This window comes from Leptosomus discolor, chromosome Z, assembly GCF_034619465.1.
Source record: "Leptosomus discolor isolate bLepDis1 chromosome Z, bLepDis1.hap2, whole genome shotgun sequence".
Lineage (NCBI taxonomy): Eukaryota > Metazoa > Chordata > Aves > Leptosomiformes > Leptosomidae > Leptosomus > Leptosomus discolor.
In genome coordinates this window covers 4,987,193-5,007,316 of record NC_141419.1, presented here as the reverse complement: position 1 = coordinate 5,007,316, position 20,124 = coordinate 4,987,193, and the positions used below count along the sequence as shown (strand labels likewise).

At 51.4% G+C, this 20,124-nt stretch overlaps 2 protein-coding genes across 2 annotated transcripts; one reads left to right on the top strand and one right to left on the bottom strand.

Moving 5' to 3' along the window:
• The first annotated feature begins 622 nt into the window (after window positions 1-622).
• Window positions 623-14,098, top strand: CAP1 (cyclase associated actin cytoskeleton regulatory protein 1). The gene is made up of 13 exons (XM_086479461.1): window positions 623-641; window positions 5,922-6,034; window positions 6,458-6,558; window positions 7,036-7,113; window positions 9,000-9,143; window positions 9,242-9,327; window positions 9,859-9,964; window positions 10,071-10,248; window positions 10,899-11,086; window positions 11,293-11,416; window positions 11,518-11,600; window positions 12,151-12,294; window positions 12,679-14,098. The coding sequence occupies exons 2-13, from the start codon at window positions 5,941-5,943 to the stop codon at window positions 12,760-12,762; spliced, it is 1,410 nt and encodes a 469-aa protein (XP_086335587.1). The 5' UTR covers window positions 623-641; window positions 5,922-5,940; the 3' UTR covers window positions 12,763-14,098.
• Window positions 14,099-14,274: 176 nt separating this feature from the next.
• PPT1 (palmitoyl-protein thioesterase 1) lies at window positions 14,275-19,337 on the bottom strand. The gene is made up of 9 exons (XM_086479572.1): window positions 19,223-19,337; window positions 18,775-18,884; window positions 17,840-17,967; window positions 17,469-17,539; window positions 16,562-16,664; window positions 16,386-16,476; window positions 15,776-15,874; window positions 15,488-15,559; window positions 14,275-15,034 (listed from the first exon to the last, which is right to left on the bottom strand). The coding sequence occupies exons 1-9, from the start codon at window positions 19,335-19,337 to the stop codon at window positions 14,912-14,914; spliced, it is 912 nt and encodes a 303-aa protein (XP_086335698.1). The 3' UTR covers window positions 14,275-14,911.
• Window positions 19,338-20,124: the final 787 nt, after the last annotated feature.

Sequence of the window (20,124 nt, the reverse complement as noted above, 5' to 3'; positions counted from 1 at the left end):
TCCCCAAGGGGGGGGGGGTGGGGTGTCATCCCATCTAGCCCCACCCTTAGGGCCCAGGTTTCAGCCCCTAGACACACCTCTAAGGCCCCAAAATGAGCCTAACCCCTCTCTCAGGGGTCCCCCCCTCCTCCCAGCACCCCAAACCACCCCTAACCCTTCTCAGAGGGTTCCAGGCTTGCTGAGGATCCCACTGCCCCAACAGCGCCTCCTGGGGGGACACCAGCCCTCCACCAGCCCTGCCTTGGGGGGGGGGTGTCCCAGCCGCACCCCCAGCCCCTCTGGGGAGTCCTCGGGCACCTCGAGGATCCTGGAGCCCCCCCCCCCCCCAGCCCCTCTCCGGGGGTCCCGGCCCTTCCTGGGGGTCCAGGGCCCGATCCTGCCCTTCACCCCCCGCCGAGCGCGTCCCTGGCTCCACCCCCAAGCGAGACCCCGCCCCTCCACCCCCACCCCTCACGCTCTCCGGCCACGCCCCTAACCCCACCCGCCAATCGCACGGTGGCGGCCGACCGAAGCTCCTCCTCCCCGCCGACGCTGCGCCGGGCCGTGCGCACTTCCGGCGCGCGGGGCGGGGGCCGGAAGCGGCGGGCGCGGGGGGTGCTGGGCGGCGCCGGGCGGCGGCGGAGCGGGAGTGCGGCGGGGAGGTGAGCGGCGGAGCGGGAGAACGGGAACGGGAACGGAGGGGCTGCTCCTCCCCGCCGGGGCTGCGGGCCCTGCCCCGGGGCCGGTATCGGCGGGAGGACACCGCCGGGGGGGGAGCCGCTAGCGGCCCCGCCGGGGCTGGCCGGTGGGTGCCGGTGAGGGGTGGGGCCCGCCCGGACTGGAGGGGCTCCGTATGCCTCTGCCAGGGCCACGCTGGGTGGGCGCAGGAAGGCGGCAGGGGCTCCCGCCCGCTTGTTGGGGGTAAATCCGTTAAACGCGGTAGTTTCGGGTTAATTTAGTCCCGGAACGGTGAAAACTCCCCGAGGCGGCTGTTACCTGGGCCCGCCGCCGCCCGTGGCACCGGGCGGGGCAGATTCGCGCCTCCCTGGGGCTTCCTGCGCGGAGCGGAGGCGCTTCCTGCCGCGGGGGGCCGACCCGGGGGTGTCTCTGCGCCCGAATTCTGCCGGGGGGGGGGGGCACACGACTTGTACTTCTCCCCGCAAGCCCGGCGAGGGGCGTTTAGCCCGGCCCGCTGTGGCTGCGTCCCCCGGCAGGGGTTCGGGGAGCGCTGGCGGGCGGCTGGCGGTCAGGAGCCGCCTCTCCGCGGTGAGGTGGCCAGCGGGCGGGTCGGAAAGCGGAGCGGGCGGTAGGTTAGCGGGCCCGGGAGCTCCTGGGTGCCTCCCTCGGGCAGGGCGGGGGCTGTGCCCAGGTGATACCTCCAGCTTTCCGCGGCGGGACTGATTTGCCACAGCCCGAAGCGAGGCTGTTGCTGTAGTTCGTGCTTCCAGCTACCGGGTAAGTTCCCCATCGGACTGGGCTTGGGGTAGTTCTTGTCTTCAGCCTGTTGGTGATTTCTCGTCTGCCTTTTGCCTTTTGGTGGTGATAAACGTGTGAGTGATTGCTTTGGGTTTTGTGATAGCGGCATGAAAAAAATAATACGGACGTTTCAACGCGTCAGGTCACAGGATTTTGCACATCAGGTTCTGGAGTTCCCCGAGACCTGGGCTGTAGATGCACATCCCTGAGAAATCATCAGTCCATGGCATCGAGAAACTGCTGTATTCCCTTTCTCTTCCTGAAGCGATCCTTGTGTCCCTGGAATATTGCTGAGCTTTCTGAAAGCCAAAAATACCCCTTATTATTCATGTAACAAAGTTCAGCCAAGCGTCCTGTGCTTGAGCAGGCACAGCTCAGGAGGGATGCTGACGAGGTTCAATGCTCTGAATTCCTGATATGGAGCTTGGTACTGTATCCAATTTAGCTTAGATCTGAGATCCTCAGTTACTTCCTTGGTGGATTCGTCACCCTGACAGGGAATGGAAATGAGAGGAGCATAGCAACAGAGTCTGGCAAGTGCAAATCTCCTATTTCATGTAATTGTGATGAAAAAAGTCCTTGTGCGTCCTGTAGTGCGGAGCGAAGTGATACTTTAATCATCTCTTAATGTTTGAGTGAAAAGATCGAATAACATTTTTAATGATTTCAGTAGGATTTGTTATTTGGGAGAGTTTGAATGGGGCCCAGATGGATTTTGGGGTGGGTTTTTTTTTGAGCACTTTTTAGTTTTCTAAATAAAGTAGATCTGAAATACCAGAAGCAGACACCATGGGTTCTGGAGCAATGTCAACAAGTATTGTTGTACTATAAACAGCAGAGATCTCTGTCTTGGCAGCTGCTGGGACCAGCAATAGCTGTCTTGTGTTCATGGCTGATCCTGACAACTGACTAAATTCAGGCATTTGAGTCCTGTCTTGCTTCAAATAGTTCCTTACTTGATGAGCTGAACTGTTTAAAAAAAAAAATTCTTTGGGCTCTTGCAAGATATAAATGTTGGAAATCATCTGGTAGCTGATCCCCTGAGATATTCCAGTGTCAGCTCAGAAATAAACTGTGGTATGTTCTTAATTTAGTTGTCTCATCTTTATTCCTTTTGCCTGTAGAAACAGGAAGTAGCTGATGCAAATTTCATGTTGCCGACAGCAGTTTGTCGGGCTTCACAGGAGCTGAATCTGAACAGAGGCGTAGGTTTGACTTGCTGCGGCTGTAAAACTAACGTTTGTGTCTTCCAGAATGTCTGAGCGAGGACTCGGGTTAATGTGCTGTCTCAGGCAACCGGAAGAATTTCATTTCTGTCATTTTTGTGAGAACTTGCTCACTCCTCTGAGGACTGGCCTTTGGCTGGGACCGACTCCTTGATGTTCTCCAAACAGGAAACTCCTCTTGCTGTGGTGTCGTACAGGATCAGCTTTGGGATAGCTTGTGTTTTTACAAATAAAATCCCTTCCTTTTATTGCTCTGATCAGTGTATCCAAACAGTCTAGTTGTAGATGAAAGCCTGTTTGCTGTACAGTGTGTTCAAAACCATGTTCCCAAGCTTTGATGGAAATAAAGGCTGGTTAATAGATTAACCAAATGTGCTATGAAAATAAATGGCCTTTCTGGCCCAGGGTGAAATGTGTTTGCTGCGAGTCCATAGCTTCCGCTCCATTGGTAATCAAAGTTCAATTGAATTTAAACAAGACCTAGATTTAAGTCCTGCGTTACAGTCCCAAAAGGGAGAGCTGCCTCTCAACTCCGCTGCTGTCAGCTGGAGAACTCTAACCCCCGGCTGCACGGCGTGGCTTGAAAGCCTTTCTCATCCCTCCTGAGCACAGGGCCGTGTGCTGAACAAAAAACATCTATTCGATTATCTCTGATCAGCTTCTGTGCTGTACTGAGATCTGTGAAGTCAGTTTGTCACTTACTGACAAATTATTTTGCGTTCAGAGTGATCAATAGACAAAACACTGTTGAGATGTGGCCCAAGGAGGTCTACTTTTTTTTTTTCCCCCCTTGCTAAATCTCTCTGCCTTGCAAACTCTGGCTCTTGATGTTAGTTACAACTAAATATTTTAATTTCGTTCTGGGTGAGTATGTAGGTAGCAGAAAGAGCTGTATCCACAGGGTAAAGGGCATAGCAAGGGTGAGTCAAGATAGCTTTAGCGAGGAGTGACTGAGATATAGCTGCCTGCTCTAGGACTTTGTGCTACCAGCACTTAGTTCTGATTTTGCTGCTGGTTTACCAAGTGACTTATCTTGCGAGTTATTCTAATGCTGCCCATTAAACAGAAATTAAAATGAGTTCACCATCTGCCAGATAGGGCTAGGTTACAAAGCTGCTATGGAGCACTGTGAGTTTATGGTTTCTGTTAGGGAAACCCAGGAAGGACGTGCCAAACGGCAAGGAGACTGGAAGGAATCTGAATTTCAAGGAACACTTTCTTGTTAAAGGACGTTAATCCCGACAGCATATCTAGAACTGATGCGATATGCTCCTCCCAACAGCATGTTTTATTGCTGGGGGTAGGAAGCAGCTTTCCATCTGGACATTCTGGTTTGTAATCCTGATTTGAAATGCAGTTTGTGACTCGGTAATGGGGCTGATCAGATTAGAGCCTCGCATGGAATGTGGTGGGGATCAGTGGTGCAGAACAGTAGCTCTGTCTGCCCGACACCACACTCGGTAAACCTGGTGTCCTTCCTGAACCCCTGCGTTACACCCCTCTATCTTGCTGCACTCTCGAAGCAGGGGAGTGTTTCTTTAACAGGTGGCTCTTTTGGGGGAAAAAACCACCCTTCTTTTAGTGTGCTGAGAGCGGGGGAGGCAGAGCCCTGCTCTTGGCTGCGCTCCCGCTTGAAGACGTGAGCCCCATTCTGGATGCGTCGTCCTCGGCTGCAGCCGAGCGCTGACAATCCTGTGGTCAGGATTTCTACATTGTACAGAATGAGGGGAAAAAAAAAAAGGTATTCATTACTGTTGATTATATGGGTGACCGCCCACAAGTTTCAGCCTCTCTGAACTTTTTTTGTATCTGGAAGCCATCCAGTTACTGCTGTCCAGTTTTAGGCAGAGTATCTGCTCTGGCTCACTCTTGCACAGAGGAGGAAACTGCTGTCTTCCTCTTGGAAGGGGGGTGGCCTCTCCCCTGCCCCCCACATCAGTGCTGCTTCTCCTGATGCAAACAGGCGACGGAGGGGTGGAAAATGGTCTTGTTTGTCTTGTGACATCAGTGCCGCTTGTGACTAATGCTGGATCTGCCCCACATCCTCTGGAAATTGGGTGAAAACAGGCACTTTGGAGCAAGGCTGAGAAGGCTTGTGAGGAAAAGCAAACCCTAGTTAGAACTTCAGGCTTTGTTTCCGAGGGAGATCTAGTATCAGTTGGTCGAAGCAGCTGGGTAAACGCTGTCTTCCTTTTTGGGTATGCTGGGGAATGTGCTGGGAAGGACGTTCTCCTTCAGGCAGGGTTTTGAGCTCTCGCAGGCTGTTGGGATAAGAAGGAAGCTGTGTCCAGGCCGTAATCGTGAATCACGTTGTAAAATCTTTCAATGAGTGGTGATAAGACAAAAATGCAATTAGTGACTTGCTACTCCCTCCTTGCATTCCCTGTACATTAGTGTGCTCGGAGCATGACTTGTCTTGCTCCTTGGTGCAGAGTCTCTGCAAAGCAGTAATTAATGGAAAGTTTCTATGACTCTTAAGACTTTTCGAGATGAGACGCTGCAAATGACTTACGTACCTAAATCACTTTCCTGTGCTGTGCCTGCAGAGTAGGTTCTGCAGTTCAGACACCAAAGGCTGTAGAGGGAGAGGATGAACAGGGGCGCATTGTTGTCGAAGCAGCTATGCCTTCTTAGCTTGTGCAGCTGCTTGTCTTGGCATGTGCCAGGATGGCTCATTTTGCACTCCGATGCTCTGTGCTGTAGCAATGCTGGAGTTAGAGATGTTCCTCAGAGGAATTCAGGACTCCAGGAGGTCCCTGTGGATGCATTTGCAGAATCAAACCCACTAGTTCTAACCTGAAGCGTGTGAGCTCCCAGTGAAGCAGTTGTGCTTGATTTGATGTATGGTCGTAGCTGGGACCGTGGCCAAGGACTGACTGCAGTGAGATTCTGTGCAGACCTCGTGTTTTATTGAGTGGTGTCAATACAAGGTTAGAAGATGTAAGATTTAATGTCCTTATACGTGTAAGAAGCCCTTACAATGGGGTAGAAACTATGTGGCCATTAAGGAGCAACTGTGGCAATAGGAAGTGGCTGTGTGCAGGGCTGTTGTGTAATCTGAAATGTCCCTGCTAATGAGAGGGTACCCTGCTGTCCATCATCACGGCGCAGAACTAGGTGGAAATTGTTCTTCTCCAACTGGTAGAGCTTGCACCAGACAGCTGACCAGCCCTCTTCAGGGTTTGGCCTACGAGTTTCATACTGTCAGAGGATGCAAATAATTGTCTTCTGTCTGCGCAGGTTGTGGACAGCAGTAGATATGGAAAGGCTGGTTGAACGGTTGGAGAAGGCTGTGGAGCGCCTGGAGACGGTGTGCCAAGGACCTGGCATGTGCGGAGATGGCTCTTCCAAAGGTAAGGCCCAAAGCGCCTCCCCAGCAGCGTCGCCCCGTGGGAGACCCTGAGCTGAAGCGTCAGCCGGGTGGAGCGGCAGCGTCGGAGATCAGCAGGAGCTGGTGCGGGGCGGGCAAAGGGCTGTGAGATGAACTGGCTGGGTGCAGAGGGGAAGTGAATTTCGCAGCAGATACTGCGCAAGCGCAGAGGTGCCTGCGGTTACCGTCCTGCTAAGAGAAAGATTTCCTGTGGCTGCAGCGCTTCCCTCGTCTGCGTTCAGCTGCCGGCTTCGGGCTGAGCCTCCTGCCTTCGATCAGCGTGACCCGGGAGGAAGGTTGAGCGTGGAGCGGGGGGGAGGCGCAGCGTGCGTGTGGGAGTGCTCCCAGCCCAGGAGCCCACCCAGTGCGTCGTGGTGATACCTGGGTTCTGGTTCCTTCTCTGCAGGAGTGGCTCAGTATGTGGAGGCTTTTGATGCCCTTCTGGCTGGCCCAGTAGCTGAATACATCAAGATCAGCAAAGAAGTTGGTGGGGATGTGCAGAAGCATGTAAGGACTCACATTCTTCTCCCTCTGCTCTCAATAGATGTTGCTTGTCCTTCAGGCCTGCTAAGGACCGAATTTGCTGTCAGTGTTTGCATTCCTCTAGCGCTGTATTCTAGGATGTTGATAGTCCCTGAGGATTCAAAACAGATGCAGATGCCCCGATAACCTCCAGCAGGTTGCCACCTACACACACACACACAATGACTCAAACCTCCTTCTTGAAATCTTTGGTGGTTGGGTGTCTAGCTCTCTTTATAGACTTCAGCACATGCCTTTAGGAGGCCTGTAAACAAGCCAGCCCAAGAGCTTTTGCACTCCTGTGAGTTTTCTCTGAGGATGGGTGTCTCCAAGAATACGTGCGATGAGATCAGCATAGCTGCTTTCTTACAGACTAGGAACCGCAGGCAGCGGGAGCGTGAATGACGGTTGGTGTTACGCTGGGTGCAAGGGAAGCTCGCTCACTTTTCTCTCTATCCTTAGGCTGAGATGGTTCATGCAGGCTTGATGAGTGAGAGGGCTCTTCTGGTGGTGGCATCTCAACATCAGCAGCCAGCAGAGGTAAGTCTGGGAAATCGTTTGTCAGAAACCTTGTACGCCCTTACCTGCGAGCAGGGGATGACTGCCACCGGAGGGGAGTCTGGGCCATTACAGTTGCTCCAGACAAGGAACTGGAGGGGGACTGGAGACACTTGGCGTCCATGAGGTGGCACTTGCTAAAAGCATGAACTGCTCCGGGTGCTCACCCAATACTGAGCAGAATTCTGGAGGTTGAGCTGCAGAACTGGTGCTTTCCAGTCATTAGAGCAACAAGTTTTCTGTAGCTGTCAGAGCAGCTTGGGAGTCTCATCTCACGGTGTCTCTCGAGTTTCACCTGGCACCAGCACTGCACAATCACTGTTCCCCTGCGATGTGCCCTGCAGACAGGAACTTGTCTGAGATAGGAGCCACAGCGGAATTTGCATCGAGCGTGCTTTTTATTATGCGATGCTTATACTTTCAGGCATCAAACTCCTTCTGAAGTATAACAGACGCTTGGCTCTCTTGAATGGCCTCTGAATAATAGCTGGGCTTTTAGGATTGATTTGTCCTTAGCAAGTAATTTAACACTATACTCTAGGCTGCCGCTTCTCAGAGGAATGTGTGACTGAGAATCTGATCCTGAATGCATTGGCTTTTCCCTGCTAAGAACTGTTTTTCCTGAGCAACAGGATCCCACCTTGCTTTTCTTTGCAGTTATTATCTGGCTCAGTCATGGCTTCTACTGTTACATTGTGGTAGCTGGATTTCTATGCTATTTTCCTATTTACTGCGAAATATATCTGCATCTTTTTTCCTCAAGATCAGCATTGGAGGGTTGTTTATCTTTCACCAGGCTTGCTGAGATGCTGCTCTGCATAGCCTCTGGTCTGAGAATCTGCTTATAAATTCCACTGACACATTATAAATAAAGGATTATGAGCAAAGAACAGCCTTAATCTAGTGTAGGTCTTTGTGCAGGTTGTCTTGCAGGAGTCTAGTCAGTTCTGGAGTAGCCAGTTTAAAATGCAAAATATATAAACTCTCTTTGCTTGTGGCAAAGAGTTTTCCCATCCTGTTACTTGACAGTGGTGCTAGGCTGGAGCTTCTGGAAGTGTGGCCTGGGTGGTGGTGGTTGGAACCTCTCTGTTTTCAGCTAAATAGAAGGGACAGCAAAAGGAAAAGCCAAGGCTTTGAAAAGTTAAGTTTTGGCCAAATTTGTCCCTCACTGCTGCCACCAGCAGGAGACTTTCTGATCTTAAAGGAAAGAAAAGTTGCCTGAGAGGCATCTCTGGAAATGTGTAATTGGCTGGCTGCTCTGCTGTGACCTCAGAAGACTTCCAAGCACTTTCCGTCAGGAGTCCAAGTGGACAATGCACAGAAACAATTTTTATCAATCAAATACTAAAGGTTTGGATTGACTTGAGAAGTAACTTGAATCCTGAAGTCTAGCTTGATAAGGGTGACTTGAGAACTTGCTGCAATTCTGATTGTAATGCAGGCTGTAGATCCCAAACTGCAAAACCCTGCATAGCACCCCTTTCTCTGAGGGTTTGCACAGGAGAGGAAAAATTTGACAAACTGTCTTGGAACAAAAGAATCCAGGAAAGGCAAATGCTATTTCTGTCCTCGTTACTAATAAGCTTTGTCAGTGTCTCTTGGATTGAACATGAGTCACAGTTCTTGGCGTACTCCCATAGTACCAATCCGGTTGGGAGCTATGACTTCAGCCCTGGAGGAGCTAGCCTGCGGGACCGAGCTCGGCTCGCGGGGAGGGCCAAGCCTGGACAGGAGCTGTAGCAGTAACTTGTGCCAGTTGGAATCTTCCTCAAGTGACCATCATCTCAGCAGAGCCGCCCATGAAAATGGGCAGCCGTTCCAGAGCAATACTAATGTGCTTAATTGTTATTGTCCCCCTTGTTGTGCAGAACGCGTTTTCATCGCTTCTGAAACCGATTTCAGAGCAAATCCAGGTGGTGCAGAATTTCAGGGAGAAGAACCGTGGTAGCAAAATGTTCAATCACTTATCGGCAGTCAGCGAGAGCATCCCAGCCCTGGGCTGGGTAGCCCTGGTAAGAACTCCAGTGGGAAGTGGTTTCCTTGGGCTGCTGGGCAAAGTCTGGCTCCCTGGTCAGCTATTTCATGCTAACGTGTGCTTTCTCCTCTTTAGGCTCCAAAGCCTGGTCCTTTTGTGAAGGAAATGACCGATGCTGCCATGTTTTATACCAACAGGATCCTCAAGGAGTACAAGGATGTGTAAGTTCACCTGCTCTCTTAAAGATGTCACTGAACACAGCTAACTGGGTGTGTAGGGGCTGCTCCAGTATCTAAACACAGCTGCTTGGTTGTCTTTTTAAAGGCAGGGTTTATTTGTAAAGCCTCACTTAGCTGTTCTTTCCTGATCTGAGGGACAAGATTCCTTGCATTCATGTTGCAGCTGGGATCTCTGGTAGCAAGTGTGTTGCTGCTCTTGTCTTGGCATCATCTGGTAGCTGAACTGTTTCCCAGGGCAGCAGGTTGTGTCTCAGGAATGGGTCTTGTTGGAAGTACCAAACTCCTCCGTTAAAACAGGTTATAGTGCAGGGCAGGCCTGTGGCCTTCTGCCTGCAGGTGCAGGATTAATACTGAAGCTGGAATGCAGTACTGGAGGTGCGAGGCAGTTGTGCTGGTCCAGCTGCGACTTGCCTGTAGGCTGAGAGGTGGAGAGCTGTAAAGAACTGTGTGTAGTCCTTGGGTTTTAATGGCAAATGCACCTGCTTACTCCTCACGATCTCCTTGTGTCCTCAGAGATAAAAAGCAAGTGGTCTGGGTGAAAGCTTATCTGAGTATCTGGACAGAGCTGCAGGCCTATATCAAAGAGTATCACACCACAGGGCTGACTTGGAGCAAAACAGTAAGTGCTGGCTATGTCTGTAGAGCTTCTTAGATGAGTATTGCATGATTATTGCAGCAGATACGGAGCTTGTGCAATTGCCTTTCCTCTTGCCGGTCTCTTACAGGGTCCTGTAGCAACAGAAGGGGCTAAATCACCCTCTGGTCCCCCAGCCGGGGCTGCGCCTCCCCCACCAGGCCCTCCTCCCCCACCAGCTCCTGCCCCCACGAGCTGCAGCACAGACGACTCTGCCTCCCGCTCCGCGCTCTTCGCCCAGATCAATCGGGGAGAAGGCATCACCTCTGGTAGGTGGAAGTAGCTGGCGGAGGGAGGGCAGCCACAAGCAAGAGTACTGTTGTGCTGCAAGTCCTCGTTTTGCCGCTGCCCCTCAGTACACCTGCTTCCAAAATACCTTGTACAGGCTTGCAATAACAAAAGACCATCTGGTCTGAGGATGAGGCTGGGCCAGAAGCAGCCCTGAGGCAGTTTGCAGGGACAAAGGGAGCGCATCGGGAGTTGGTTTTCTCGGCCTCATCTGTCAGGTGTAGCAAGAGATTAATGTCTAGCTGGAACAGAGGGAGGGAGCCCTTTGGTTGCCTGCACGTCTCCAGTACAAAAGGTGCGGTTTTGCAGCTATTCATATTTGCACAGGACTTATCTCTCTCTTTTGCAAGGTTAACGCATGGAACAAAAGCAAGGTGCTTGGCTCAAGGCTTTTTCCAGCTGCAGAGTGGAAGAGCTGGCGCCTTCTGGTTCTACAGTACATCTTGTGTCCTCGTCAATCTTGCATCAGTGTGTTTTGCTCCCTCTTTCATTTGCTGTCATTCATGCTTGGGCTCAACAATTTATTCGCATTTTGAAAAATGTTATCACACCGATCGTTGTCATCGCTGACGTCTGGGGTTTGTGAAACTGCGTTCTTGGAGGAGAGCTGGATCTCGGGTTTCTCTTGCAGGCTTAAGACATGTTTCAGATGACATGAAGACCCACAAGAATCCAGCACTGAAGAACCAAGGGGGTCCTGTGAGAAGTGGACCCAAACCTTTCACTGCTCCCAAGCCAGCCTGTAATGCTAATCCCTCCCAAAAAACCTCAACAAAGGCACCTGCGTTGCTAGAATTAGAGGGCAAAAAGTGGAGAGTGGTGAGTGCCTGGCATGGGCATGAGCGGGTTGGAGGGATGGGAGCTTTGCAGCAGGGGAAGAGGGTCTTTTGAAGGCCTTTCTTTTAAGAGGCACCAGCCTGAAGGTACATGCAGTTTGCTTTTAAAGGGGCTGCGCTGCCCTGTTGTTCACATGGATTAATTGGTCTGCTTTCGGAATATGAAGTGTGTTTTCCCTGCCTTTTCAGGAAAACCAGGAGAATGCCTCTAACCTGGTAATCAGTGACACAGAGTTGAAGCAGGTAGCATATGTTTTCAAGTGCACAAATAGTACACTCCAAATCAAAGGCAAGATCAACTCCATCACCCTCGGTAAGTGGAGAACCCTGAAAACTGCCGCTGTGTGTTGGTCTGTTTGCAGAAAGATGAATCTCCAAAACCTTTCTGTGACCCACTCTGTCCTTTCTGTGCAGATAACTGTAAGAAGCTAGGTCTGGTATTTGATGATGTGGTGGGCATCGTAGAAATCATCAACAGCAGGGACGTTAAAGTTCAGGTGAGCGTCTGCAACCTGTTCTCTGCCTGGAGTGTGACTGCTGCGCTGTGCAACAGGGCATCTGTAGCATCTGCTGCTTTGAGTAGTTTTATTTCCAGAACATGAATGTGCATCTGTGGAGGGTACATGAAACACCATCTGTCCTACTGCTCTGCAGCTCACCCTGCCCAGCCCTTAGGAAAGGGCTGAAATCTGTCATGCTGAGCTGCTTCAGGGCTCTAGGTAAAAGATAAGTCTCTGTGAGGCGGGCAGCTCGATAGGACTGCCAAAGTAGGAGGCCAGCAGTAGAATCTACTCTGATTCCAGTTTCGGTATCTGATTTGGGATGGTCTCTTTGCCCAGCGTCCACTGTAGTTTTGCTCTAAAGAGATCAAAACAAGAAATAACTTTGGATTTTTGCCAAAGGTGGGAGTACTTGAATCCAGCATTTCTGCAGCAGGGGGGCTGGAGTCAAACCTCTTGCCTTGAAGGCAAGTGTGAAAGAAAAATGTTGTGGTTGCTTCAGTTCAAGCTAATGCTCCTCTAACTGCTGCTTTGACCGCTCTGCTAGGTAATGGGTAAAGTGCCAACGATTTCCATCAACAAGACAGACGGTTGCCATGTGTACCTGAGCAAGAACTCCCTCGACTGCGAAATCGTCAGTGCCAAGTCATCAGAGATGAATGTCCTTATTCCCACAGAGGGTGGTGACTTCGTAAGTATTAGTTTTGAGATCCTTATGGAGGTCTGCTTGGGGTTGGGGTAACACAGGCAGGATTTGTGTTTGGGGCCCTGCAGGGGCTGTCAGTTGCAGCGAGGTGTAGAGGGACAGTTCTAGACTCTCGACTTCAGAGGTTGTGAATGATGATCAGATGTTAAAACCAGCAAATCAAGTTGTTTGTCTTTCTAGTGAGATACTTGCTGGTTTTTGAGAGCTGCTTCTTCCTCAGGATCTCTTGGGGACAGAACAAGCAGCGTTTGTGCTACAGGAGGGGACGCAGCATGTATTTGAGGGAAGAAATGCCTGACGCAGTGGGCAGTTACTAGACTCAGCCATAGACTGATTTTTGACAACAGATTTCTATTTTTTACCCTCCAGACTGAATTCCCTGTCCCAGAACAGTTCAAGACAGTGTGGAACGGCCAGAAGTTGGTTACCACCGTGACGGAAATTGCCGGCTAAGCAGAAAAGCTCCAAGGCTCATGCCCTCCCCTGGCCCCGCTGTGGGACAAATCTGCTTTCAGATGATTCTCTTAGATTTCTTGTACCTTTCTGCTCTCAAACTGCTTCTCTTCTACCCGAGAGACACAGCTACCTGCCATCACTGAAATACCTCTGCCTGGGGTTTGGTGTAGGTGGCGGGTTGGTTATCGTCCACATCTATTAGCAGGAAGGTGGTTTGTTTCGTTTCGTTTTCCTCCCCTTGTCTGATCTAACAGCACCAATTGGTCAAGTCAGATTTTCGGTGAACTTCACAGCCAGTACTGGCAGTTGGCTTTCAGAGTGGTGTTCGGATTTTTTTGTATTGCCTTTAAGCAAACTGTTCATGTGAGAGAGGAATGTTGTTCCCTTTTTAACAAGCAATGGTTTATGTCGGGGTCCAGAGTACCCAGTTGCTAAGGCAGATGTCTCAAGAAGGTCCTGGAAGCTACTAATTCCAGCTGTATGTACAAGTTGGTGGCATTACAGGACGTAGGCGTGGCTTTGTTGGACCAAAGGCTGAGGACCTGGGCCGTAGCACCTCCACCCTGATTTCTCTTTCGTCATTCCTACTAGCTCAGTGTATTTCTGATTGTGCCATGACAGGAGGCTCTATATTAACCAGTGCCACAGGAAGGCTGCAGTGGTGTAACTGTGGTTACCCCCTGGCCAGTCCGGCTGGTAGCTTGGAGCTGAGCACCTCTTATTCCATGAGCCCTCCACCTTTGCAAGGGAATCTTTGCCCCAGGGCTTCCTTCTCAGAGCAGCTGAACTCAGGTTCAGTCTTCCAGGACAGTTCTTCTGAACCCATCCCCTTCTGCAGACGAAGGGTCTCCTTCATTCCAGGGTCAGTAGTGCAGTATTGTAAATACCCGAGTTGGAACAAGTCGGTTCATCCCTCTCCTCCTTATCTGCAGTCAGTTCCCATGAAGTGAATCCTCTCAACCTCCCCTTCCCCCTGTTGCTTGGCTCTTTACTTTGGTGGAAGCTTGTAGCCTCTGTTCCAGGGCCCTGGAGCAGAGTGACAGATCAAAGGCACAGTACTGTACTGACCCAGAAAGGGAGCTGCACGTGCTTTGACCTTCATTTTTCCAATGCCTCGGGTGGCATAAGCATATCTTAAATGCATTTCCTCTGTAAAAGTGTCAATGTTCTTTTTCTCTAGGACAAAACTTACAAAAAAAAATATGCAATTTTTTAATTTTGAGACTGTCCTGTGACTTGTACTCGTCTTCTCCTGAGGCTTGTGAAAAAACCTTTCTTATGTACTTAAGATTATACAGAAGATAGAATAAAGTTAATGCCAACTTGCTCATTACAGTGGCTCTTGTTTACTTTCTGGGGGCACACAGGAACTCGGGTAGGACAGGATGCCCTTTGCTGCCTTAATACTGCTTTGAATACTTTTCCCATGAGGAAGTACAGACTTTCCTCAACTCCCCTCGAATCAAATTGTCAGTAGTTGTCAAATCTCACATTTTTTTTTTTAGTCGGTTAGATTTAAAGTTCTTTATTGATTTCAGTTGCTGTACAAAAGTGCATAAAACAAGCCATTAGTTGAAAACTGTTCAAGCTGTTAATACCCACTTAATTCCTTTTTCCCCAGAAACCCCTAAATTTGGCCCTTTTCCCCATCTTGAAGGAGTGGCTGTAGTATCTTTCCTCTGCATACAGCCCTGTAAGTCTACTTGCTGATCCCTTTGAGAGATGCAGCATTCTTACACTAGTGACTTCGGTTAATACTGCCTTTGTGTCCTGCAGGGAACAGGCGACAGGGAACACACGCAACCCTCTTGCCCAGCTCATCATTTTGCCATCGCCGACTGACCAGCACAGCCACAGCTCTGAGAACTGCAGTAGACTTACCAGGGCCCGTGCAGGATGGAGTGCTTCGGAGTTAGTGCAAGGCTCAGCCCACCCGTATTGTTACACCCAGCCAAATCCCGGTGTCTTACTGCAGTGTAGCAGGTGCCGCTCTGCACGCTGTGGAACTGCTGAGCTAAATCCCCTCCTCTTCCCCTTCCCCAGACCCCCGCAGGCTCGTACACAGAAAGTGCTGTTGCACAGCAGCAGCTGCATTAACTACAGTGGTAGACCCTCCCCAGTGCTCGCAGGGTGCCTCCCCTTAGCTTCACTGGAGGAAGGGGAGGATGGTGGTGTCAAACCACTCTTCTGAGAAGTGCAGGTGATCCCCTTTCACCCCCAGGAACACCAGCTTTCCTGCTTTGTCCATCTCCTGCAGCCCCAGGCGATCCTGCAGAGACAAACAGGACCATAGCTTCCTGGGGCCCTGCCACGGCCAAACACTGGCAAGGGCTGGGGAATTCGGCCCAGAGAAAAGCATCAATGGTCAGAGACCGTGGCTGGCAGGCTAGAGTGGGTTACACCTCTGCTCTTCAAAGCTCCTCCTTGTAGAGAGGGGAAAAAGGCATTTTGGATGACTCTTACAACAAGGCTTTAGAAAGGAGCAGAGTTCATTAAACACATGCTGAAGAGGATCTTGAGCCAGACGTGACGCTGTAATTCCCACTGCCAGAACTGGCCTGGAGGGAAATGCCTTCCCAAACAGCTACTGGCAAGAGGAGGCAATGCCCCAAGAATGGCAGAGATGGTGAGCAGGGCAGTGGGGGTTTAGAGCTCCTCAAGGCCCCGGGGAACACTATAGAGTGGAAAAAGCAGAAACCCCTCAGCCCCCGACAGAACGTACCTCTGTGTACAGCGAGGTCTCCTTCAGTGGGATGGTCTCCTTGGCCTGCCCGCTTTTGTAAAACCCAAACCACTGTCAGAATAAAAACAAGGAAAGAGTTGCTGAAGGCTCCCAGGAGATAAGCAGGCTTTCACCAGCTTCTGCTGCAGACAGTGCAGTATCAAGCCTACGTTTGTGCTCAGCCTGCTCCTCACCAACCTCAAGTTCTGCCACCCAAGGAAAAACCAGAAACAAGCAAGCACGCACCATCATGCCACCCAAAAGCAGCACCCACCCGGCCTGCCTCACCTCAGAGATCGGAGGGTCGACCATGGTATCATTGAGAAACTTTACCATCACAAACTTTTTCAGAGCCATCAGGTTTTTCTTGTACGTCTCATTGATGCACTGATGAAAGCAACAGAGAACAGATCCAAGTCACTAGAAAGCCACTGAGACAGGTCAGGGAAACCACCTGCTCCACCTTGCTCTGCACCTGCAGAGGAAACCCTGGACTGCATCAGCCTAGGAGGCAGGAACGTGCATTTCTGTCACCTGCCTCCCTTGGCTGTCCCCATGGCATTCAGCCTCATCTCTAGGCTGTAAAGAGGGGATGGGCCTCCCCTGCCTCCCCAGGGGAGGGAGGGGATTCACCCACTTGAAAGGCGATGGGTGGACTGAGCACGTGGCATATCTACACCAACCACTCCAAAAGTGACACAGGAACTGCTCTGCCACAGACCAGTCTCATTCATAAATCTACCAGCAAAAACACTTTGGATGCTCCTGGGATGCAGGGCAAAAAACCACTCCCCTTCGAACTCCAGCAAAACTACTGCCAGGGAGAGCCAACATGAAGGAGCTCACTGCTAAGGCATCTGCTCTCCTGCCAGCATTTAATCATCAGCCAGGTCCTTACCCTCTCCTGATTTATGTCGGCCAAAAAGATGCTGTTTTTCCTGTAGTCCTCCTCCTTCAGAGGGTTGTGCCAATACTCTGCTTGTACCAAGCTGGAGAAGAGAGAAACCAAAGATCAGGCCGGAAAACCAGAGCTCCTCGCGTGGGCTGTCATTGCAGCTTGAGGAATACACTCACTGCTCTTGAACAGCTTGCGTGTAGGCGCCCAGATCCAGCGTCTTTCGGATCCAGTCACAGATATGGGAGCTCTCACCAGGACAGCGTGGAAAGCCGTACACGCCTGGGTTATGGAGACATGGGTAACGACTCGGTAAGCCAAACTGAAATCCCTTAATCCCTCCAGCTGGTAAAGAACCACCTTCTTACAGAGCAGTGGCAAGAATTACCCAGGAAATCAGGCAGCCTTTAATCCTGCAATCTCATTAGACAGCACTCCTGTCCCTGGGCACCAAGAACAGATGATGTTCTTGAGCTGGAGAATAGGGGCATGCAGACAAGCGGAATACTGCCCAGCTCGCCTGGTGTGTTCCCAGGAGGACTCAGGATGGTTCCCTACCAGTCTTCCCGCAACACAACAAAGAAATAGACTCAAGCAATGGAATGTCTCAGGGGAGAGTATATGAAATTCATTGCCAGCCACTCTTAACTGTAGACCTCTTAAATTCCATTTCATAGTGCCTCTTTAATCTACTGCAAAAAGCACCTCCCTTTCCTCAGGGTTTTAGCCTTCCAGACATTGTAAAATATCCTCGTGACCCAGGTTTAGTTTCACAAAGGCTTTGCTCTGTAGTTAGAAATTTCTTCTCCTGAAACAACAAATCCCAAAGTATATACGAATTGACAATGAGTTATCTACTTACAAAGGTCCCTTCTCGTGGCCAGTTAAGCGTGACCAAGACAGAAGATAACATAGTTCGCTAAGAACTGGGGCGAAGCAGATCACCAGATTCAGACAGGAACAAAGGGACAGTTTAATTCATAAGAAAATGGTCAGATTTTAGGAGGAGGCCACAAAATTCCTGCCAACAAGAGCCCCCCACCCTTCCCAGTGGTTAGGAGGTGAGGTAGCTTAAGAGGACACTACCTTGGTGCTGCCCCCCAACGGAGATCAAATTGAGCATGGGAGGAGAAGGACACCTCTGGGCCACCGCCCTCCTGGGGAGAAAGATGAAGGTGCTGAGCTGGCGCTCGGGTGGTGCCAGGGCCACCACTGCAGCTTCACAGGCAGCTCTCAGCTTGCCGCTGCGTGGTCACTTAGGTAACGTTTGCAAGGAGAATTAATCCTGCCTGGTAGAGGAGGACTATGAGTAAACCCATTCTTGCCTCCTTTGGAGTGCCCTTACCTTTACAAAGGTGTTTGTCAGTTTGCATCTGCTTAGTAGTTGAAAAGAGTTTTAAATCAGAACCTAAAACCCAACAGAAATCACTAGAAATGGAACAGAGGTGGAAACTTACAGGAACTGGCCTCCTTGGGAGAAGCCCATCGCATTGTAGCCTCCTTTCAGGTGAGGGTCCTTTGCGAGTTGGCTGCACGCCTCCCTCACTTGATCGTTCACGTTCATAAAGAAGCTGTTCTCCATATCCTGATGGATTAGCCAGGTTAGAACGTGTGACTTGTACCTTTACAGTGGCTCATATTATTTTTATCTCTGCAAACAGATCACTAACAGTTCTGCTTTGGAAAGAGGACCGTAACTTTCACAATACGACAGAAATGAAATTCAGGTTTTGAGACTTCCCTTCACCATGTCTTTGTTCCTACTCTGCCTGGCAAAAGGGTCTCATACGGAACAGTGACATTTCCACAAACTTCTTGACAATTTGAGTCCCTTCAGATTTTGTGTGTGTATATAAACATATAAAAAAATTTAAAAATCAAACTTCACCCATCTTCTCCAGATCCCAGAAAATAACATACATTGCACATTATCCTGAGAGATATTTAAAGAAGTTCCGTAGGGCTACATGAAACTGTCAAAACCGACAAAGGCACGGAAGATGTCTGTATCTTTGTTATCCTGAAGATGTATATTGAATAAACGGTTGTAAATCAAAAAGGACAGCAAGGGATAAAGCTCTGCTTTAGCACGGTAGCTTATCACATGCCTTTGTATTACCTGGAGTGGTTAGAGTGCTAATCACAGGATTTGCATATTAATCCAATTTAGAACAGGGATTTGTCTTTCCCCAGTTCTTTTCTGCAGGTATTATCTACACTTCAGTGGTTTCTACCTGTCAAAGCTGTTTACTTCACCAAGAAGAAAAACACGAGCAGGGAAGGCACAACACAAATCCTTGTGGAATCACATTAATCACACAGTAACTATGGCACTTTCAGACACCCACGCTGGCCGCCATCCTGCCAAGCCAGTGACAGCAGAGTTAGTTACCTGGATCACGTTGCTTCCAATCTTGAGAGACAGAACATAAATCCCGGGTATTTTATTCTCCACTATTTTCTTAATGTAGCCCATGCTTTGGGGATTGCAGCAGCTGTCTCCTGCGAAAGGGAACACCACAACGGACCATCACGCCAGGGCCCAGGCCCTCACCTCGCCTCCCCAAACGTACCAAGACCCCGTTGCTGCAACGGGTCCGGGCGCTGCCAACGCACGCCCGGGCCCGGGGGAGGGTCAGCACCTCCTGGCCTCCGCAGTAACCAGCGGTCCAGAGGAAGGGGACACCGGAGCGGCGGCCGGGGGGCGGCCTGCGAGCTCCCCTCGGGCCTGCTCGGGTCCCAGCACAGCCCCGTCCGCCGGCCAGGCCAGCGAAGCGCCACCCCGCCCACAGAGCCGTTACCGGAGAATCGGCCCACCCCCGTTGCCGGTCCCGGCTCACCCATGCCGTGCCAGATCACCAGGGGGACGGCGGCAGCCGCGCAGCCCAGGCACAGCCCCAGCAGCACCAGCACCAGCACCTTCGCCCTGAGCGCCGCCATCTTGACTGGGCACATGACTCACGCGCCGCACGGGTCAGGGGCCGGGGCGTGGCCTGGCGGGGGCGGGACCCGACGGGGGCGGGAGCCGCAGTGGAGGGGCGGGGTCTGTGGCGGAGGGCGGTGATAGGGAGGGCGGGGGGCGGGGCGGGGCCTAGCGGGGGGGGGCGGGGCCTAGCTAGGGCGGGGCGGGGCCCCGGCGTTCCCACTGGATCGCGGGTTCGAGCCCTGCCTTTACTCCATTTCCCCCCCCACCCCGCCCAGGTCCTCGGAATCCCAAATCCTGCCGCAGCACCTGGCTGCGTCCCGCTCCCCGCCCTGGGACACGGAGCCAGAAGACCCACGACCTCGCTGATCCCCTCTGGGCTGGGGGAGTCCCCTCTCTCCATACGTGAGCTACCCGGGAGGGACGGCACGGAGAGGGGAAGGAGCCTCCTTTTGTACCAGCCAAAGGGAGGGCAGCGGGTACCCCCGGGATGTCTGCAGGGGCACCCAGGGGTGGGAGAGACCCCGCTGCCCTGTCAGGCTGTTGTGGTCGAGGGTTATAAACCACGGGTGCAAACAAGGCCGTCCCGGGGAGGTTTGAGGCTGCCGTAAATCACTGTGCTCATAAAGCCTTGTGTAAGCGGTGTAGGCGTCTGTGGCCAGCAGCCTGCTCCGCTCTCGCTGTGCCGGTAATGGCGTTGGGAGGAAATGCCAGGGTTCACTGCCCGGCATCTCCCGTGTTTTTTGACATTTGAGATGCGCTTCCCAACAGGGCTTGCCGTTATCTTGAGGAGCAGCAGGCAGCAGCGTTGCAGGCGGG

Bases quoted from the DNA above. Each gene is read 5' to 3' on its own strand.
- CAP1 (XM_086479461.1), top strand. From the start codon at position 5,941: ATGGAAAGGCTGGTTGAACGGTTGGAGAAGGCTGTGGAGCGCCTGGAG. The intron at 11,087-11,292 runs GTGAGTGCCTGG...CTGCCTTTTCAG, and splicing joins AGGGCAAAAAGTGGAGAGTG to GAAAACCAGGAGAATGCCTC. The intron at 11,417-11,517 runs GTAAGTGGAGAA...CTTTCTGTGCAG, and splicing joins GATCAACTCCATCACCCTCG to ATAACTGTAAGAAGCTAGGT.
- PPT1 (XM_086479572.1), bottom strand. From the start codon at position 19,337: ATGTGCCCAGTCAAGATGGCGGCGCTCAGGGCGAAGGTGCTGGTGCTG. The intron at 17,540-17,839 runs GTAAGTTTCCAC...CTTTCTCCCCAG, and splicing joins TCCCAAGGAGGCCAGTTCCT to GAGGGCGGTGGCCCAGAGGT. The intron at 15,875-16,385 runs GTAAGGACCTGG...TGCTTTCATCAG, and splicing joins CCGACATAAATCAGGAGAGG to TGCATCAATGAGACGTACAA.